This window comes from Electrona antarctica (assembly GCF_951216825.1).
Source record: "Electrona antarctica genome assembly, chromosome: 10".
NCBI classification, from domain to species: Eukaryota; Metazoa; Chordata; class Actinopteri; order Myctophiformes; family Myctophidae; genus Electrona; species Electrona antarctica.
The window spans coordinates 32,159,366-32,176,274 of NC_136791.1; the positions used below are offsets into that span (position 1 = coordinate 32,159,366).

General features: G+C 45.1%; 1 protein-coding gene across 2 annotated transcripts in view; it reads left to right on the top strand.

Annotated features, from left to right (window-relative positions):
• Positions 1-16,909, top strand: part of srbd1 (S1 RNA binding domain 1) — a 96,108-nt gene that overhangs the window by 60,742 nt on the left and 18,457 nt on the right. For both annotated transcript variants that reach the window (XM_079512108.1, XM_079512107.1), the window contains exons 17-18: positions 14,718-14,824; positions 16,466-16,633. In XM_079512108.1, the coding sequence (XP_079368234.1) occupies positions 14,718-14,824; positions 16,466-16,633 (275 nt within the window). The remainder of the gene's footprint in view (positions 1-14,717; positions 14,825-16,465; positions 16,634-16,909) is intronic.

Genomic DNA, 16,909 nt, shown 5'->3' on the forward strand with positions numbered 1-16,909 from the left:
CCATGTCCCTGGTCAGTGGAAGCTCCATGTCCCTGGCCTGTGGAAGCTTCATGTCCCTGGTCAGTGGAACATCTGCTTTCAGTTAAATTAAAGCACAGAAAGGCTGAGTAGACCAGACTTATCTGTTTATGTGGGAGAGAGAAAGACAGAAATGTTTGTTTCACTTTCTCCATCTTCCTGCCTGAGTGCCTGACGTGTACAAAGGTGTGTGTAATCACATTCACTGACACTTGCACGCAAATACAGAACACAGAGCTGTTGCTGTAACAGCAACAGAGCTGGTGCCTCAACCACTTTCATCCACTGTTTTTGGCATGTCATTAACTGTAGGCAAAAAAAATCTAAACATTTTCTAAACACCAGTTGTGGGTGTTGACCAGCTATTTGTTACTATTCGACACCACTGTACAATTATGTATAAATTAGGGTTTAAGTGGTTACTGTCTCCACCAGTCTGTCGTTAACCCGGTCGAGCCAAACTTTGCACAAACACTCCCTAGATGCCAACGATTCATTCATTCATTCATATTCAAGACATCTGTCCGATATTTCATATTCCATCCTGATTGGCTAACATTGGCTTTCAAAGTTTACAGAATTGGCCCGTTTTTAACAATAAGCCTCAAATGAATGAATGAACGCAGCGTGCAATTTACGTGAAATCTTTCACAGATGTTTCTACTAGGCTGAGAAATATATCCCACCCTTTTCACATTGGCCTGTTATAGCGCCACCAACAGGTGGATTTTTGCAAAACACATTTTTTGGAACAAAATGCCTCAAATCATCCAATTGCCATCCAAGGCGTAAGAAGAAATGGCACCCTTTTCACATTGGCTTATTATTATAGCGCCACCAGGAGGCCACAACCTGACCTGCCCTGGTGGAGACCTGTGCCCCGAGGGGCACTTTTTCTAGTTTAAACTCTGACTTGACTTGGATTTCTTGTGGAATGAGCGAGAGAAAGAGAGCGAGAGAGAGAGAGAGAGAGAGAGAGAGAGAGAAGACTAACTTGGCAGAGACCTGTATCAACAGATGATGCTAAGAGTTCCAACTAATTCAATTAATGGACACTGGCCATGACGTATATTTGGATGTGTCGAGCCGTGTTTACTGTGTGTGTGTGTGTGTGTGTGTGTGTGTGTGTGTGTGTGTGTGTGTGTGTGTGTGTGTGTGTGTGTGTGTGTGTGTGTGTGTGTGTGTGTGTGTGTGTGTGTGTGTGTGTGTGTGTGTGTGTGTGTGTGTGTGTGTGTGTGTGTGTGTGTGAGTGAGTGCGCAGGCATGTACGCACATGCATGTGTGTGCAATAAGTGAACCCCACAAACATTATTGCACACAACTGCACATTTGTAATAGTGCGTGAGAGAGAGAGAGAGAGCATTAGCTTGGTACTTTTATTTACACTGGATATTAATCCAATCCAACCGTGTTCTGCTAAAGCTTTGAGCAGAGGCCATGGAAAAATGCTGTCCAACATGGAGATAGAGAGAGAGAGAGAGAGAGAGAGAGAAAGGGTGGGTAGATGAGATGAGAGGGAGGGATGATGGAAGGAGAAGGGGGAAGAGAGAAGGTGTTGGAAAGAATGAGGGAGATACTGTTGGTTGTCAGTGCTGCTGTTGACCAGTCGTCCATTGAGGGGGGGGGGGGATGGAGGGCATCAAGGAGGAGTTGAGAAAAGGGAGGTAAAGAAGGAATGGACAAAAAGAGGCTGTAGTACATCAAACTTGTGTGTGTGTGTCACACAGGCCAGTGTCTCTCATCACTTTCTGACCGGGCTCTCCGGTGGGCCTTTGGTCTCGCCACTCCCACTCTCAGATCATGTGACTATAGGTCAACAAACGATCGTCTGACCGGATAAATAAACACCAGGCGCTGACAGATATGACATGGGACGTCACTTTGACCCGCGCATGTCCACACACACACACACACACACGCACGCACACACACACACACACACACACACACACACACACACACACACACACACGCACGCACGCGCACACACAGAGTGAAAGCGCATCAGCCACAGCATAAGCCTACTGGGAGTATGTGTGTCTGTGTATATTTACCCATGTGTGCTTCTGTCACATGCTCCAGTGTGTGTGTATGTGTGTGTGTGAGTGAGTGTGAGAGAGTAAATACATGCATGTGTGTGTTTTTGCACCAAACGCCTTTTGTGTTGTTACATGGCATCTTGAACTTTAGCTGAGTGAGCTGTACGTTTATTGCCATTAGGTCTGAAAAGCATGACGGCAGATGTAACCCAAGACCATAGGCACAGTGTGCTCTCTCCCTCTCTCTCCTCTCTCTCTCTCTCTCTCTCTCGCTCTCTCTCTCTCTCTCTCTCTCTGCTGACTGAATGAGTGACAGCTCAGAGAGAGCAGAGGAAATGAGCGGAGAGCTGGAAAAGCGAGTGGTCCATTAATATCAGATTGGACCTAACTGTAGGCTTGGGACCGCTGTTTTCACTGCAAACCCACTGGCGTGTCAGGCTGGGTGGAACAGCCTTGAAGAAATACACTCGACTGTATCAACCAGAGCGGAGTGGCTGGGTTTATTAGAAGTGTTGGTTAAGTGTTAGGTGTTGATGTAACTATGGAAGTGGTCAGAGTTGCTTAAACTTAATATTTGGGTACTCTGGGTTTTGAGTAACTCCAAATAATATTAACTTGATTCCTAATGCTTGAATCTTTGGTGAATTTGGCTAAACAACAATGGGGCAGATATGTTACACTTAAGTAAACAAGAAAAAAATAGAGCCTAATAACAGCATCTTGAAACTATTTCATGAATAAGCTACCGTGTCTGTGGTTTGTGAACGAATCCACTCATATCACAATGGGATGGAGTGTTCAGTGGAGAAGCCGCCTTGTACAGAGACTGGCTGTGCTTGTGTGCATGTCCCAGTGGTGACTATCTACCTCTCATTTGACCGAATGGAAATAATGATCTGTCTAAATAATAATTAATTTCCTTTGTCCTTCTAAGAGCATTGACCTCCTTTTTTAGACCCTTTGTAGACCTCCTTTTCTGAAGTGCACAAGAGCCTGTCAACGGGCTTTCTAAATACTTTGTCTGTACTTAATCCCAAAAGTGATTCACAAGAACATTGTTGGTGTAGTTGCCGAGCCCATTTCAATGCAGCACACACTTGACCCACATCCTGTTTTGGGCGTCTACACATTGGCGCTCTAGAAAGCGCCAATGTGTCCATCTAGACCACCGGATAATCAGCAAAAACCTCCGAACATTGCGCGTTTTATCCAAACCACGGAGAGCTCTGTAGATTTTGAGTTATTCAGCTTTTTAGTCAGCATGTATAATGGGAGGTGGACTGCAGCGCGGTTGCGCAACCCGGTCTAGGATCGCTAAAGAAGGAAAGGCCAAGCCAAAAAAAGAATTAAAAAACAGAAATCAGCGATCCGGTTTGATATCAATAATAAAACTTATAAGACGGAACATTACGCCATGAAGCAGCTGCTCGTTGGATTCCTTCTGATGGAACGTTCCGCTACGAGCAGCTATATTGGTTAAGAGATTCACCTTTTTCTACATTTTCTATGAACCAACTGTGATGATTTTAACTTTTGCTTCAAGCTGTCATGGCTGGAGATGCTTCTGTTTCGTGACATCATGTAGCAGCATGAGTTGGGATTGTTCAACTTTTGAGGGGACAGACATAAACACAAACAAACCCTGTGTTTGACAGCCCGGCCTATATTTAGTGCAATATGAATAGAGTTCAAACAAAGTGCTGCTAACTACAGTGTAGTTATAGGGTTGAGAATACAATCTGCTCTAAAGCTCTAAAGCGGCTCCTAGAATTGAATGCATGTGTGAAGTTTTTTCCGTCTAAGAATTTACAAATGTAACCCAATGGACCACTAATTGGTCCATTTGGTTCCTTTTGTACAGTGGAGCCGAGGATTTTACGACGTGCTGCACACTTGCACAGCACATCAAGCTACAGTAGGCCTACATTCAAATAAAATGTCGTTATAATCATTATCATCGCTTTCAATAACATCAAGGTTATTGTGTAGCTCATAAGTACCTCTCTTGTACTACATGTTTGTTGTTTTGGAGTGTTTGTGCTGTGTTGGCTCAGGATCTCCGTGTAGGTGGGTGTGTCCTGGTGACAGCTCATCCACCTGCCAGTCATCGTTGTTATTCGCCATGGCCTATTGACAGTTAGGGAATCTCCCAAGAGTTGGGTTTCAAACTCTGTGAATTTGAAGTGCTACTGGAAGGCACACATCAATTACACACACACACACGCACACACACACACACACACACACCCACACACACACACACACACACACACACACAGCTGCATGTGAAAACATGGCCTGCCAGCCGGATATTAAAGAAACTGTCACTCTTCACCTACCCCCGCCACCTCCCACCCCATCCCCACACCCCCGCTGTTTCTCTTCCTACTCTCTTACTTTCTCTCTTTCTGCAATGTATCACACAAGACGTCTGAAAGGTGTGCATAAGGACACTGTTAAAATTTACAGTGTTGAAATTACAATTTCTAAATATTTTAAAAGATAAAAATAAATAAAAACAATAATAAAGAATAAACACAATTTAATAAATAAGACATCAGACACCAAATGTATCCTTTTTTGGTCTCAAGCTAAAAAGTTTGTGAACCACTGTATTAGGACATCTGTGTGTGTGTGTGTGTGTGCATGCTTGCATTTATGCATGCACTCGCCTGTACTGTATGTGTGTTGCTTGCATGGGCATGCGTGCGTGCGTGTGTGTGTATGTGTACTCACGCAAGCATGTACTATGTCTCTGTGGCCTACGGGGATGACAGGAAGAGCAGAGTGAATGATTGAGAGAGGGACAGAGGTGTGACAGTGATTGATAGGTACAGCCTACCAGAGGTGTTGAAGTGTGGGAAAGTGTGTCTCTTTCTCGCTGTTGCTCAACCGCAGGAAGTACCAAATATGCCCTGCTTTCTACTAAATCTGGCAGCAGCTCTGCATAATGTGTTTCTATTATTTTTGTATCACCTCTGCGCTGAACAATTGCTTACAATGCAAGGCTACTACCTGATCTACTGTTGTGCAATTATATGATCATGCTGTTTGTATACACAACATACAATTCAGGTTACTTCATGACCCATAATTAAGACCTGAGGCTGAGACCCCAATCTGAAAAGGCTTTGTGCCAAAATAATGTAGTGTACATTAAAAAAAAAATCAAACATTTTCAAAAATGTAATAGAAAATAGCAGATTGAGAAGCACTGTTCTAAACCACTGTTCTAAACACTAAGGGTTTTCTGAAAAAAAAACATATTCTGCTTTACAGTAGCTAAAATCTAAAATGTCATAGATGCTATCCCGGTTTTATGGGTTAAATAAATGTGGTTGTCATTGTGATGTCACAGCCATGTCATTTTGTTAATGCTTTTCATGTCATATTTTTATTTCTGTCCCTCAGTGACTCTTTTTTTAAGTTGGAAAACAATGGAATCCACTGTCTTTTTCTCACGCTCTAGAGCCCCTCAGATTGTGTGTGTGTGTGTGTGTGTGTGTGTGTGTGTGTGTGTGTGTGTGTGTGTGTGTGTGTGTGTGTGTGTGTGTGTGTGTGTGTGTGTGTGTGTGTGTGTGTGTGTGTGTGTGTGTGTGTGTGTGTGTGTGTGTGTGTGTGTGTGTGTGTGTGTGTGTGTGTGTGTGTGTGTGCGCGCGCGTGTGTGCACACGTGCATGCGTGTGTGTGCCAGGGGGTGTGATTGGAAGTTGAAGACAGACAACGCAAATGGCAGGTTTTAATTGGCGTTAGGTTTCTTGACACCTCTGGCTCTTGTGTGTGTGTGTGTGTGTGTGTGTGTGTGTGCGCGCGTGCGTAATTGCGTATATATGCGGTTGAATCGCAGGAAGTTGAGAAATATCCATTAGCATTTGAAGAGACCTGTTAGCAAAACATAAAGCCTTCGCCTCACTGTCATATCGCTTACAGCTGCTGATTTATGAGTTTTGCGCACACACGCACAAACACACACACACTCCCAAACCAAGACTTCCTAGAGTGATTCCCTGTGCAATGATGTGTAGAGTTCTCACACAGCTTATGGAAGCTGTCAATCAATGACAGAATGACCTTCAAATAACCCAGCCCCCCCCCCCCCCCCTCCTTTTTTTTCTTTTCTACTGACACTTTTTAGCCAGTTAAAGAGATATTTTCTGCTTTTACTGTATAATGCAATTTGTTAACTCTCTGCACCACACTTGTTTCAGATTTGACAAATATATTTGACAATGTGGTGTGTTAATATTAGATATTAAAACGTAATATAATTAATTATTTGTTGTATGTTGTATTTTGCCATTTGTTAAGAGGATTATTGGTAAGCTAACTGCTTGCTGTGTATAATCCACCCACTTGACTTGAGAAGCGTGTGAGTTGTGCTCACTTTCACCGTTGGGGAATATTAGCAGAGTTAACAGTTGGGCCAATAGTGGTCATCTTCCAACCCCACAGGACATCAGGCTCTAGCGCTGGTTGGATCTCAGGCCAGTAGGGGAACGCTTGGGTCCACAAACTCCACATACAAGATCCTTAATCCATTTAGGCCTGACGTTGAAATAAAAAAAACCTTCGCTCTGAAAGAATATAATTTCAAAGATTTGTGCCGCATTTTCACGATTTTTCAAAATTAGCAGACCTACAAGCTCGTGGCGCGCTATGATCTTGTAGATCTGCTATTTTTCAGGAGCTAAAGTATAACATAATACTTAGTTAAAACACCAACAGGGGTTCCCGCCCAGAATGGGTTAAACACTTACAGTAACACTACATCTGGTCACAGAAATCTGTTGCAATGAGCTCAGTTCCCACGAGCGGAGAATAAAGTTCTCATCTATAGGGCTGGAGAAAACAGGAAGACCTTTGGGCCTTAATGCCACTTAATCTTTTTAATGACGTCTTTGTTTTTAATGACCGTACTAATATTACCACCACAGCTACTACCACTACTTTTGCCTCCGGCTCTCGGTACTCGCCGCCATTCTGGCTCCAGCGTGGGTTGCAGTTGCCAGGCCGTGAGTGGCAGCTCTCATACAGCCTTGGCTCCAACTCCCGGGGGCCCCTGTCCTGCCATTGCGGCTCCATGTCAGTCAGCACCTCAGCAGTTGACTCTGCCTCTCTCCTTTCTCTCGGCCCGCCTCTCACTTTCCCTTCCCGCTTCGTTTGTTGGATTTGGGGCTTAGGAGTGAGTACCAATCTCAACTTACAAAGAGGGAAGTTCTTTGTGTTTATGTGCATGCATGGTTTCGCGCGTGGGTTTCTGGATTTGATGGAAGAATGGGGCCATCAAAATCCTTCTAGTTGTCAGTGAAATGACCCTCTCTCTTTCTCTCTCTCTGCCTGTGATTGACAGGTGGCTTGTCAGGAGCAGTTAAGTGCTCACGGTGCAGACAGAAGCACTTTGTTCCCACATACTGGTTGGCCAGCTGTGGTAGTTTACTGTCCAATCTAAACGTGCTGCATTCACACTTCAGAATCCAGTGGTTTCAGAAGGTTATGTTTTGGGGGCGGGGCAAGTGCACAGGGGTGTGTTTAGCGCAGACGGAGGGAAGGTATGTCACAAGGTCTACGTAATAAAATCTTTGGGTCTATGTCTGTACACATGGTGTCAAAGGGTATTTGGTTGTGTGCATAATCGTGTGTGTGTGTGTGTGTGTGTGTGTGTGTGTGTGTGTGTGTGTGTGTGTGTGTGTGTGTGTGTGTGTGTGTGTGTGTGTGTGTGTGTGTGTGTGTGTGTGTGTGTGTGTGTGTGTGTGTGTGTGTGTGTGTGTGTGTGTGTGGTGTGTAAGTGATATATTTTCTACAGCAGTACTTATTCAGTTACCAATTATCGCTGCTTGAACACCTTTTGATCGATTACAAGAGTGGTCACAGTGAGGAGACAGGAGAGATGGGGAGCATCGGTTTTTATGCTTTTTCTTGAGGCCCATGTAACATCTCACATATCTGACATGAAGTAGCATCTGGCACAAAAAATCTGGAAAAACCTGTCAGTCAGTCCGTCCGTCACACCACCATATATGGCCGTCAGTCCGTCACGCCTCATGACACGTCATGCCACCATATATGGCCGTCAGTCCATCACGCCTCGTGACACGCTCCACATATGGCTGTCTCCATATATGAAGATCACGACACTGACCTGATCAAACCCTGGATAGCCATACATAGAGAAGACCGGATCATCACCTTACAGGTGTAAAGACTTTTTTCTTAGGGAACAAATTATTTATTCATTGTTTTTTTTTCAATGGAGAAACTGGGTCCAGTCTGCCAGACTCTGGACACTTTATGCTCTGGACACTTGCCTCCAGAGCCATCGCCAGGCTGACATTTTGTCCAGCATTAGATATCAAGGCCAGAGGCATTCTCCCGTTTCCCACAGTCCTTAGGCAGCCTTCCATTAGGCAGAAGGAGCTGTTGGTAGCTAAGTGGACGAGGGACTGGTCCACGGTCACTCTGCTGATTGGTCCAGTGAGTCACCGCGCCATTTGGCAACTCTATTTCACCACAGCCATTAATGACAATCAACATGTCGCTTGTGTATAATGAATTAGTTGTATATTTGTATAAAACCAGAAAACGTGTTTCATAATTTAAATAATAAGACTATTGATTACAGGAACCGTTCCATTGTTAAGCCTATATATTTGACAAAAGTGTTTTCATTACTTCTCAGGGTGTTTACCACATTCGTCCCTATTTTGACGTTCCTATTTTCGTCATTAAAACGCAGAAAATAGCAGACATTTTGATGCGACACGTGAGCTTGTAGATTGTTTATTCCCGGGCATTATAATAATTATTATTATTATTATTTCCGGGCATGACACCGGCTTATGACAAAGTATATCATTCAGCCACAAGTGGTTAAGTTGCCGTTCAGCTTCTTGTTAATCCTTTTTGTAAATCCTCGGATGGAAACAGTGGCTATTGTTACCAAGAAGCTTTCAGCCACTCAGCGGCCTCCTCAACCCCTCTGCCCGCCTGCTAACCAACCAACCACGTCTGAGGAGAAAGGGAGAGAGGGTGACGACTGATAGACAGACGATGGACAGGGAATGGAAGGGTGAAAGGGAGACAGCGAGAGAAGTATTGGGGAAGAGGGAGTGAGGACAGAGGGAGATATGCTCCACTGCTGTGCACAGTGCCACAGTAAAGTGAGTGGAACGCTACGAGGGCCCCGGCTCTCTGGATGTGATGATACACACTCCACACACACTGTGTGTGCGCGCGCTTAATAGAGCAGAACCGCCTTGTCTGATGTAACTGTAACTCTGTTCCACTCCAAGGCAAACACAGTGAGACACACACCCCCACACACACACACCCACACACACCCACACACACACACACACACACACACACACACACACACAAAACCTTTTGAACAGGGTCTCCGATGCCAAGGACACCCTGCGCTCTGGAACACTGCTGAACCTATTTTTTCCTTGTCCTCCTTGTTTGGCACTACAAAATCCCAAGTGTTAAGTTTAAGTGGAATAATAGACCCCCCCCCCCCCCGTCTCTCTCTCTCTCACTCTCTCTCATTAGCAGGCAACAGTGCAGCACTATCTCTCTGTTTCTGGCACAACAGCGCCACTTTTGCCCCTACTGGTACTCATAGTCACATAGTCACACACATAGTCACATAGGTTAACACGGACATTGCTGTTCCTTGGAGTGGTTGCACCACTCAAAAAGTGCCCTTCTGGGCACAGCACAGGTCTCCACCAGGAGGATAGCAGTGTGTGTGATGTTTGGCAAAATGTTTAGGAGTAATATAAACTTGTTTGTTTTTTGCAACAATTTTCTTCATTTTGTTGAGGAAATGCAGAGCCAGATCACTCATAGCATCTCTGAGGATAGAATTCTGGATGAGCAGCATTTTTTACAAAACGGGCCACTCCTGAAAACTTTGGAAGGCAATCTTAGCCAATCAGTGTAGAATCTGAGAAATCCAACAGACTCGTCTTGATCACATGACTACAGAGATCATGTGTACCGATTTGCGTGAGATTTGGATGAAATCTGTGCGACTAACATAAACAATGTGTTTTGCAGAAATCGGCCTCATGGTGGCGCTATAACTGGCAGATGTGGAGGGATGCAGGGAAAATGTTTTTCCATGGCCTCTAGGAAGTGCGCATACATACGTTGTATACAGATCGATGCAGTTATAGGTAAAAACAGGAATTGCCCTGTTATAGCGCCACCATGAGGCTGATTTGGAAAAAATGAGTGGCATGTCGTCGTCGGCCTAGTAGAAATGTGTGTGTATAATTTCACGGAAATTGCACACTGTTTGTGATGTCATGTGAGCTTTGGAAGCCAATCTTAGCCAATCAGGATGGAAGATGGGAAATGATGCAGATCCGTGTTGATCACATGGAGATAGTGTATACCGAATTGTGTGATGTATGGATAAAATGTATACGAGTAATCTACAGAAATCTACAGAAATTGCCTAAATCGGCCTCATGGTGGCGCTATAACAGGCCATTGAGGAATATTTGGGGCAGAGGTTCGTCGTTGGCATCCAGGGAGTGTGTGTACAAAGTTTGGCATGGATCGGGGCCAATGGTGTCGGAGATTAGCTGGTAACGTGCAAAACATACTCTCTCCCCATGCCTTCGGCCTGGTGGAGACAAAGATCTCCAGTCCCTCACTTCTTCTCTCTACCTCTCCATCTTTCTTTCTTTCTTTCTGTCTGTCTGTCTGTCTGTCTGTCTGTCTGTCTGTCTGTCTGTCTGTCTGTCTGTCTGTCTGTCTGTCTGTCTGTCTGTCTGTCCTTTCTTTCTGAGGGTGCGAGTCATAAATTAACATGCGCGACAGTAAAAAGCTCCCCTGGCACCTCGGAAAAGTAGTTCCTGGGCTGAAGTTGATTGATGGATAACTAATGAGGCAGCAGCCTCAACCTCTGTGTGTGTGTGTGTGTGTGTGTGTGTGTGTGTGTGTGTGTGAGAGAGAGAGAGAGTGAGAGCGAGAAACCCAGCAAGAGGTTTCCAGTAGTAAATCAGTGAGACGGTGAGTTGCGTCCCTCCTATTAGGCCAAATAGCTAGTGTTACTAAGCCTAGCCCCAGGGTTACACCACACCTACAGTGTACACAGTCAAATCCTCAGTGCTCATTTAATTGAGATTGTACAGATGGAACCAATGACTCCATTTGTACTCTTCAGAGTTAAATTAACACAAAGGATTTTTCTTCGCGCTCTCTCGCACGCATGCACGCACACACACACACACCAAAATAATATGACATACTAATGCTTCTCACAGCACTGCAAACACGCCGCTCCATCACATTCAGCAAGGGAAAAAAACTGATAAAAAAAAAAAATTGCCTGTATTTGCAACCTCAGGTTATGGTGAAGTCTTAATTTTTTTTATATACAGTATTATGCAGATCGTATATTAAGACTACTATTATTATTATTATAATTGATAATATAATATAGATAATTATAATAATAATATTATTGTAAAATATACTGTAGTAGGGTTGTTTCCCCTCATTAATGAGATGGCCTGTGGGTTCATTCCTTCATTCAGTTGTCTGATTATGAGAACACATTTATGTGTTCATCATCTCTTCACTTCCATCTCAGTTTAACAGATAAAACTTTATTGCATCCCGGTAAGGGTAAATCTGTTTTCATGTGCAACCGGTAGCGTGTGTGCGTGTGCGTGTGCGTGTGTGTGTGTGTGTGTGTGTGTGTGTGCGTGTGCGCGTGTGCGTGCGCGACCTGCATAGCTCATACGACCCTCATGTTTTTGTCCTACTATAAGGTTACAGGTGCAACGTGAGAACTTGTTTTACGGCAGGTTAACACAAAACACACTCAAACACACCTACGCTATTCTCGTGTGAAAACAAAACACTCTTCTCCGGTGTGACATTACAGGTGATTTCCTCTCTCTGTCTTTCTCTCCCTCCCTCCCTCTGCCACCCCACCCCAACATACACACACACCGGAAATAGTAAATCTTTCAGTCTCACAGTTATGCGATCTGACTGTCGTTTACAGCGTTTATTCTTACTGTCTCCAACGTTGCCGTGGGCAATATTCGCACTCACACAGCCGCACTTCACCTGTGGATCCACTGGGGGCAGTGCACCTCATAGGGTGATCTGGGGCTAGGAAAAGGCAGGATCTCTCTTATCTCTCCCTCTATCTATTTCACTCAATGTCTCTTGCTGTTAATGCAGCCAAGGTCAAGTGAATTTAAGATTGGTGTGTGTGTGTCTGTGTCTGTGTGTGCGTGTCATGCACACCTAACCCCAGCAACTAGAACCCTCCTATTCAGCCACAGTCACACAAGACTGGTTTCAATTACCTGTGCTCCATCACTTTCTTTCTCTCCATCCTCTGTTTTCTTTCTCTTCTTACACAATCTCTCTCATTGTCTACAACCGAAGGCCAGAGATTATGTTTTCACCTCTGACCGTCGGTGTGTCCGTCTGTGTGTCAGTCTGTGAGTACTTTTGGTGTGAAACTTTGGAGTTTGCACGCACAGAATGGGAACGGGAAGAACCTCTGCCACACATTCTTCAAATTGGCCTCATGGTAGCGCTATAACAGGGCCCTTCACATGTTGGCTTATAACCACTTGAACTCTAGGTACAATTCTCTGGGTTGGCTCTATCCATCCATCCATCGACGCACGCACACACGCACGCACACACACACACACACACACACACACACACACACACACACACACACACACACACACACACACACACACACACACACACACACACACACACACAGTATATTAGATTTAAGTAAATCTGCTATGCACCATGTGGCTGGTAAAATCAAGCCCTGGCTCCTGCTGTATCGGTATCTCTCTTGCTCTGCATCTTTCTCTAGCTCTCTCCCTGTCCTGTTATTGCTGACAGAGGGAAGGGTGCGTTTGCTAGCCAGCGGTGTTGTTATCCGTTTACATGCCAGTGTTTGTTCAGTGACTTGATCGAGTTACAGGACAAATCAGGCCAGACTGGGCTGCATGCACTGGCGCACGCACGCGAAAACACACACACTAGCCATCACCTACTGTAGCTGTATCGCCAGCTGCTTGAGGCATCAATGTCCAGCTCAAGCATAGAAAGACTTTTGATACCTATTGTAGGTACTCAGAGGCGGATTTACCGTTGGGCTAGGGTGGGCTGAAGCCCGGGGGCCCCCGACTAGGGGGGCCCCAAAAAATAATAATATATATATATATATTTTTTTTTTTAATTATAAAATTGTAAAATGAAATCCAATTCAAGTGAAATGTGTGTATTGTTATTGTATTTAGTTGTATTATGGTTAAACCATTGAGAGCTTCTGCCTGCCTGCCTCTCTTTTTAGGGGCCTGGGTACCCCAAAATGAAAACAAAATAGCCCAAATTTTTTCCGGCCTCGCGGCTGCGTCGCTCGGCCAAATCGCGGGACACGCGGCTCTGCCGCGCGCCCCAAGGGGGGCCCTCAAATTTGCTCCAGCCCGGGGGCCCTCAGCAAGGTAAATCCGGCTCTGTAGGTACTGCACAAAAACTATTTTTACACCTGTACACCTGTGATGCGATGATACAGATGATTTATTTGCTGTTTAATCTCAAATGTATGTGAACTTAACACTTATGATGCTAAAGACGTCTACAGATGTCTAATCAATCATAAAACAGTAGGAGGCCTAAGATGTGTAATGTAGGCCCCGACCATAAGCTAGATGTGGCTAGCTCTGGTATGCTAGTGTTTAATGTAGGCCCCGACCATAAGCTAGATGTGGCTAGCTCTGGTATGCTAGTGCGATGTATACGAACCATGGCTCGGAAATCAAAATGGCCGCGCCCATTGAGTCCTTGTCTGTTTGCCTTTTTCAGATGCTTATATCTCGGATTTTAATCCCAGATTCCGATTCAAATCAAAACAAGGACTCTTTATGGCCGATTTTGGCCACGTCGCTAGTCACGGTTGCAAGGTTTACAGTATGTTTCAGATTACTTAGATATGCGATCTGATAGATTTAACATTGGTGGCTTAAGTTTCGGTTCACGGATCTGGCGTAAGTTTTTGCTAAAGGGAAGCACTCAACAATGTTGATGTGTATATCCTTTTATTGTTGATGATTACTCACATCGCAGTTGCCGTTAACAGAGCAAAGGACAATGTCATGGCCTCTGAGGGTAGCAGCTAATAACCAGAAAGTAAGGCTTGTATTATTTGAGATTTTGGACTGCACTAGCCTTCGGGGTAGACTTTCCAGAACAAATTAGGGGATGTTTTAGAGACACCTAATACTGTGCAGGGTTATGGCAGTGAATGTAATATTAGCCATTCAAGACACACTGGTCACTTCGGAACGGAAACCAGGCTTTCCGCCATGTGGAAAGCTTAGTGACGCGAGCTTAGGTTGAGAAGGCAGATGTCGTTACCACTTTGTATGTCGTCCACTGACCCATTCTGAGGATGTTTGAGCTACATCTGTGTCCTGGGATTTCCTGTCTTATAGCTGGGGATGTACACAGAGTAAGTATAGTAGAAAGGTGGAGATATAGCTTTGAAGAATAAACCGCAGATCAGGGCCAATCTAAACATTCCCCGTCTCAATCAACTTCATCAAGTCTCTTCGTCCACTTACTGACATTTTGGTTGTGACGTGTGTGTTGGCAGCATGACGTGTCGTCAGGGGCTCTGAAGGCTGCGCTGGATGGGGTGGTGCAGGAGTGCGTGAGCTTCGTGGGAGTGGACATCAACATTTGCTCAGAGATTCTGATGAGGTAGGAAATGCACACACACTCACACACACACACACACACACACAAAACTTCACACAGTTCTGCTCTATTTCACTTTCTCTCTCATATATTCACTTTCACATTCACAGTCACACATGCGCACGGCGGCACATTACCTTGGAGTGGTGATGGAGTAGGGGCCAGAGACCTCCGACATACTTTCCCTCAGCAGTCACAACATGGCAAAAATGTCATTTTCACACAGACTGTCGTGCAAGTGCGTGCCTGCGTGCGCACGCACGCACGCACGCACGCACGCACGCACGCACGCACGCACGCACGCACGCACGCACATACACACACACACACCAGCTCGCTGTTTAGTCTAACACTATACGCCCAGTCTACCTCACTGGACCCTCTGGAACCAACACAGAGCATTCCAGCACTGATACAGCAACACAAACACACAAATACGTTCCCAGTCACACTTCGAATTCTTTGGCCTACTGCAAAAAAAAAACGTAAGCACACATGCCGGTATTTTTTTGTAAAACATGCATGTGAATAGACACACAGGAGCACACATTCAGTGCAATACATTCACGCTTGCACGCACACACACACACACACACACACACACACACACACACGTGCGCAACCTTTATGAAATCAGGCAGCAGAGCAGCCATCAGGTCATCTGTTTACTTGTCTGCTGGTTAAATTAGCTTTTTCCATGCCTGCAAGGGCTCCAGACGCACACAGGCATGCATGCGCACACACATGCACCCGCGCACACACAGACGTGTTGATGACTGCAGTATTATGCGGAGTGTTGACATAGCAGTGTGTTTCAGAGTGACCGGAGTCTCTCTGGGCTGTGGACATGAAGTGCGAGCAGAGCTAATTGAGCTCCAGACCTGGACAAACACACACTCTAATCTAAACATTTTAGGTGTGTGTGTGTGTGTGTGTGTGTGTGTGTGTGTGTGTGTGTGTGTGTGTGTGTGTGTGTGTGTGTGTGTGTGTGTGTGTGTGTGTGTGTGTGTGTGTGTGTGTGTGTGTGTGTGTGTGTGTGTGTGTGTGTGTGTGTGTGTGTGTGTGTGTGTGTGTGTGTGCGTGCGTGCGTGTCCATGTTTCTTGTGAAAGTGTTTTCCTGCTCATTAAAAGAAGAAAAATAGTTGTCACATTGAATGGCAGGTCACGTTCTGCGCTGTCCGCTCGGTTTCTTATACTGCCTCTCTTCTTACTTGCTGTCATACTGTAGTTGTGATGTTAGCAACAGGCCCTGTTTTTACTTTAGTCTTTCTTTTTTATGACAAGCTACAGCAACACCATTTATCTTACAGCACAGAGTGTCTGCAAACGTTATTACGTGTCAAGAGAGTGTTCTCAAATACTAAAACAATATTAGTTAGGAATTATGCCTTTCCCCACACAACATTAGAAACATGTAGTGTAGCTCAATGGGCGTCTTTTAGAAAATGCTCATGCACTCAACATTTTGTGCTCATGAACAAACATGAAGCAAAAGTTGTTTTCGCGTTCAAAACCAACAAATCATTCAATCAATGCTACAAACCTAAAATATGAATTATATGCTTTTGTTATATCTGTATTGAATGTGATAACCTGTGCTGTGTATGTAGACAAAAATAAATAATTTGAAGGTGTTTCTTGTAGACACGTATCAGGTCTGAATGCAGGGCGGGCGCGCAGCATCGCTGAGTGGCGGGAACAGAGCGGACCCTTCCTCAACAGGGAACAGCTCAAACTGGTGAAGGGCATGGGGCCCAAGAGCTACCAGCAGTGTGCTGGCTTCATACGCATCAACCCTCTGACCCTCCACAGGTACACCACCACACACCATTCAACCCTCTGACCCTACACAGGTACACCACCACACACCATTCAACCCTCTGACCCTACACAGGTACACCACCACACACCATTCAACCCTCTGACCCTACACAGGTACACCACCACACACCATTCAACCCTCTGACCCTACACAGGTACACCACCACACACCATTCAACCCTCTGACCCTACACAGGTACACCACCACACACCATTCAACCCTCTGACCCTACACAGGTACACGACCACACACCATTCAACCTGGTC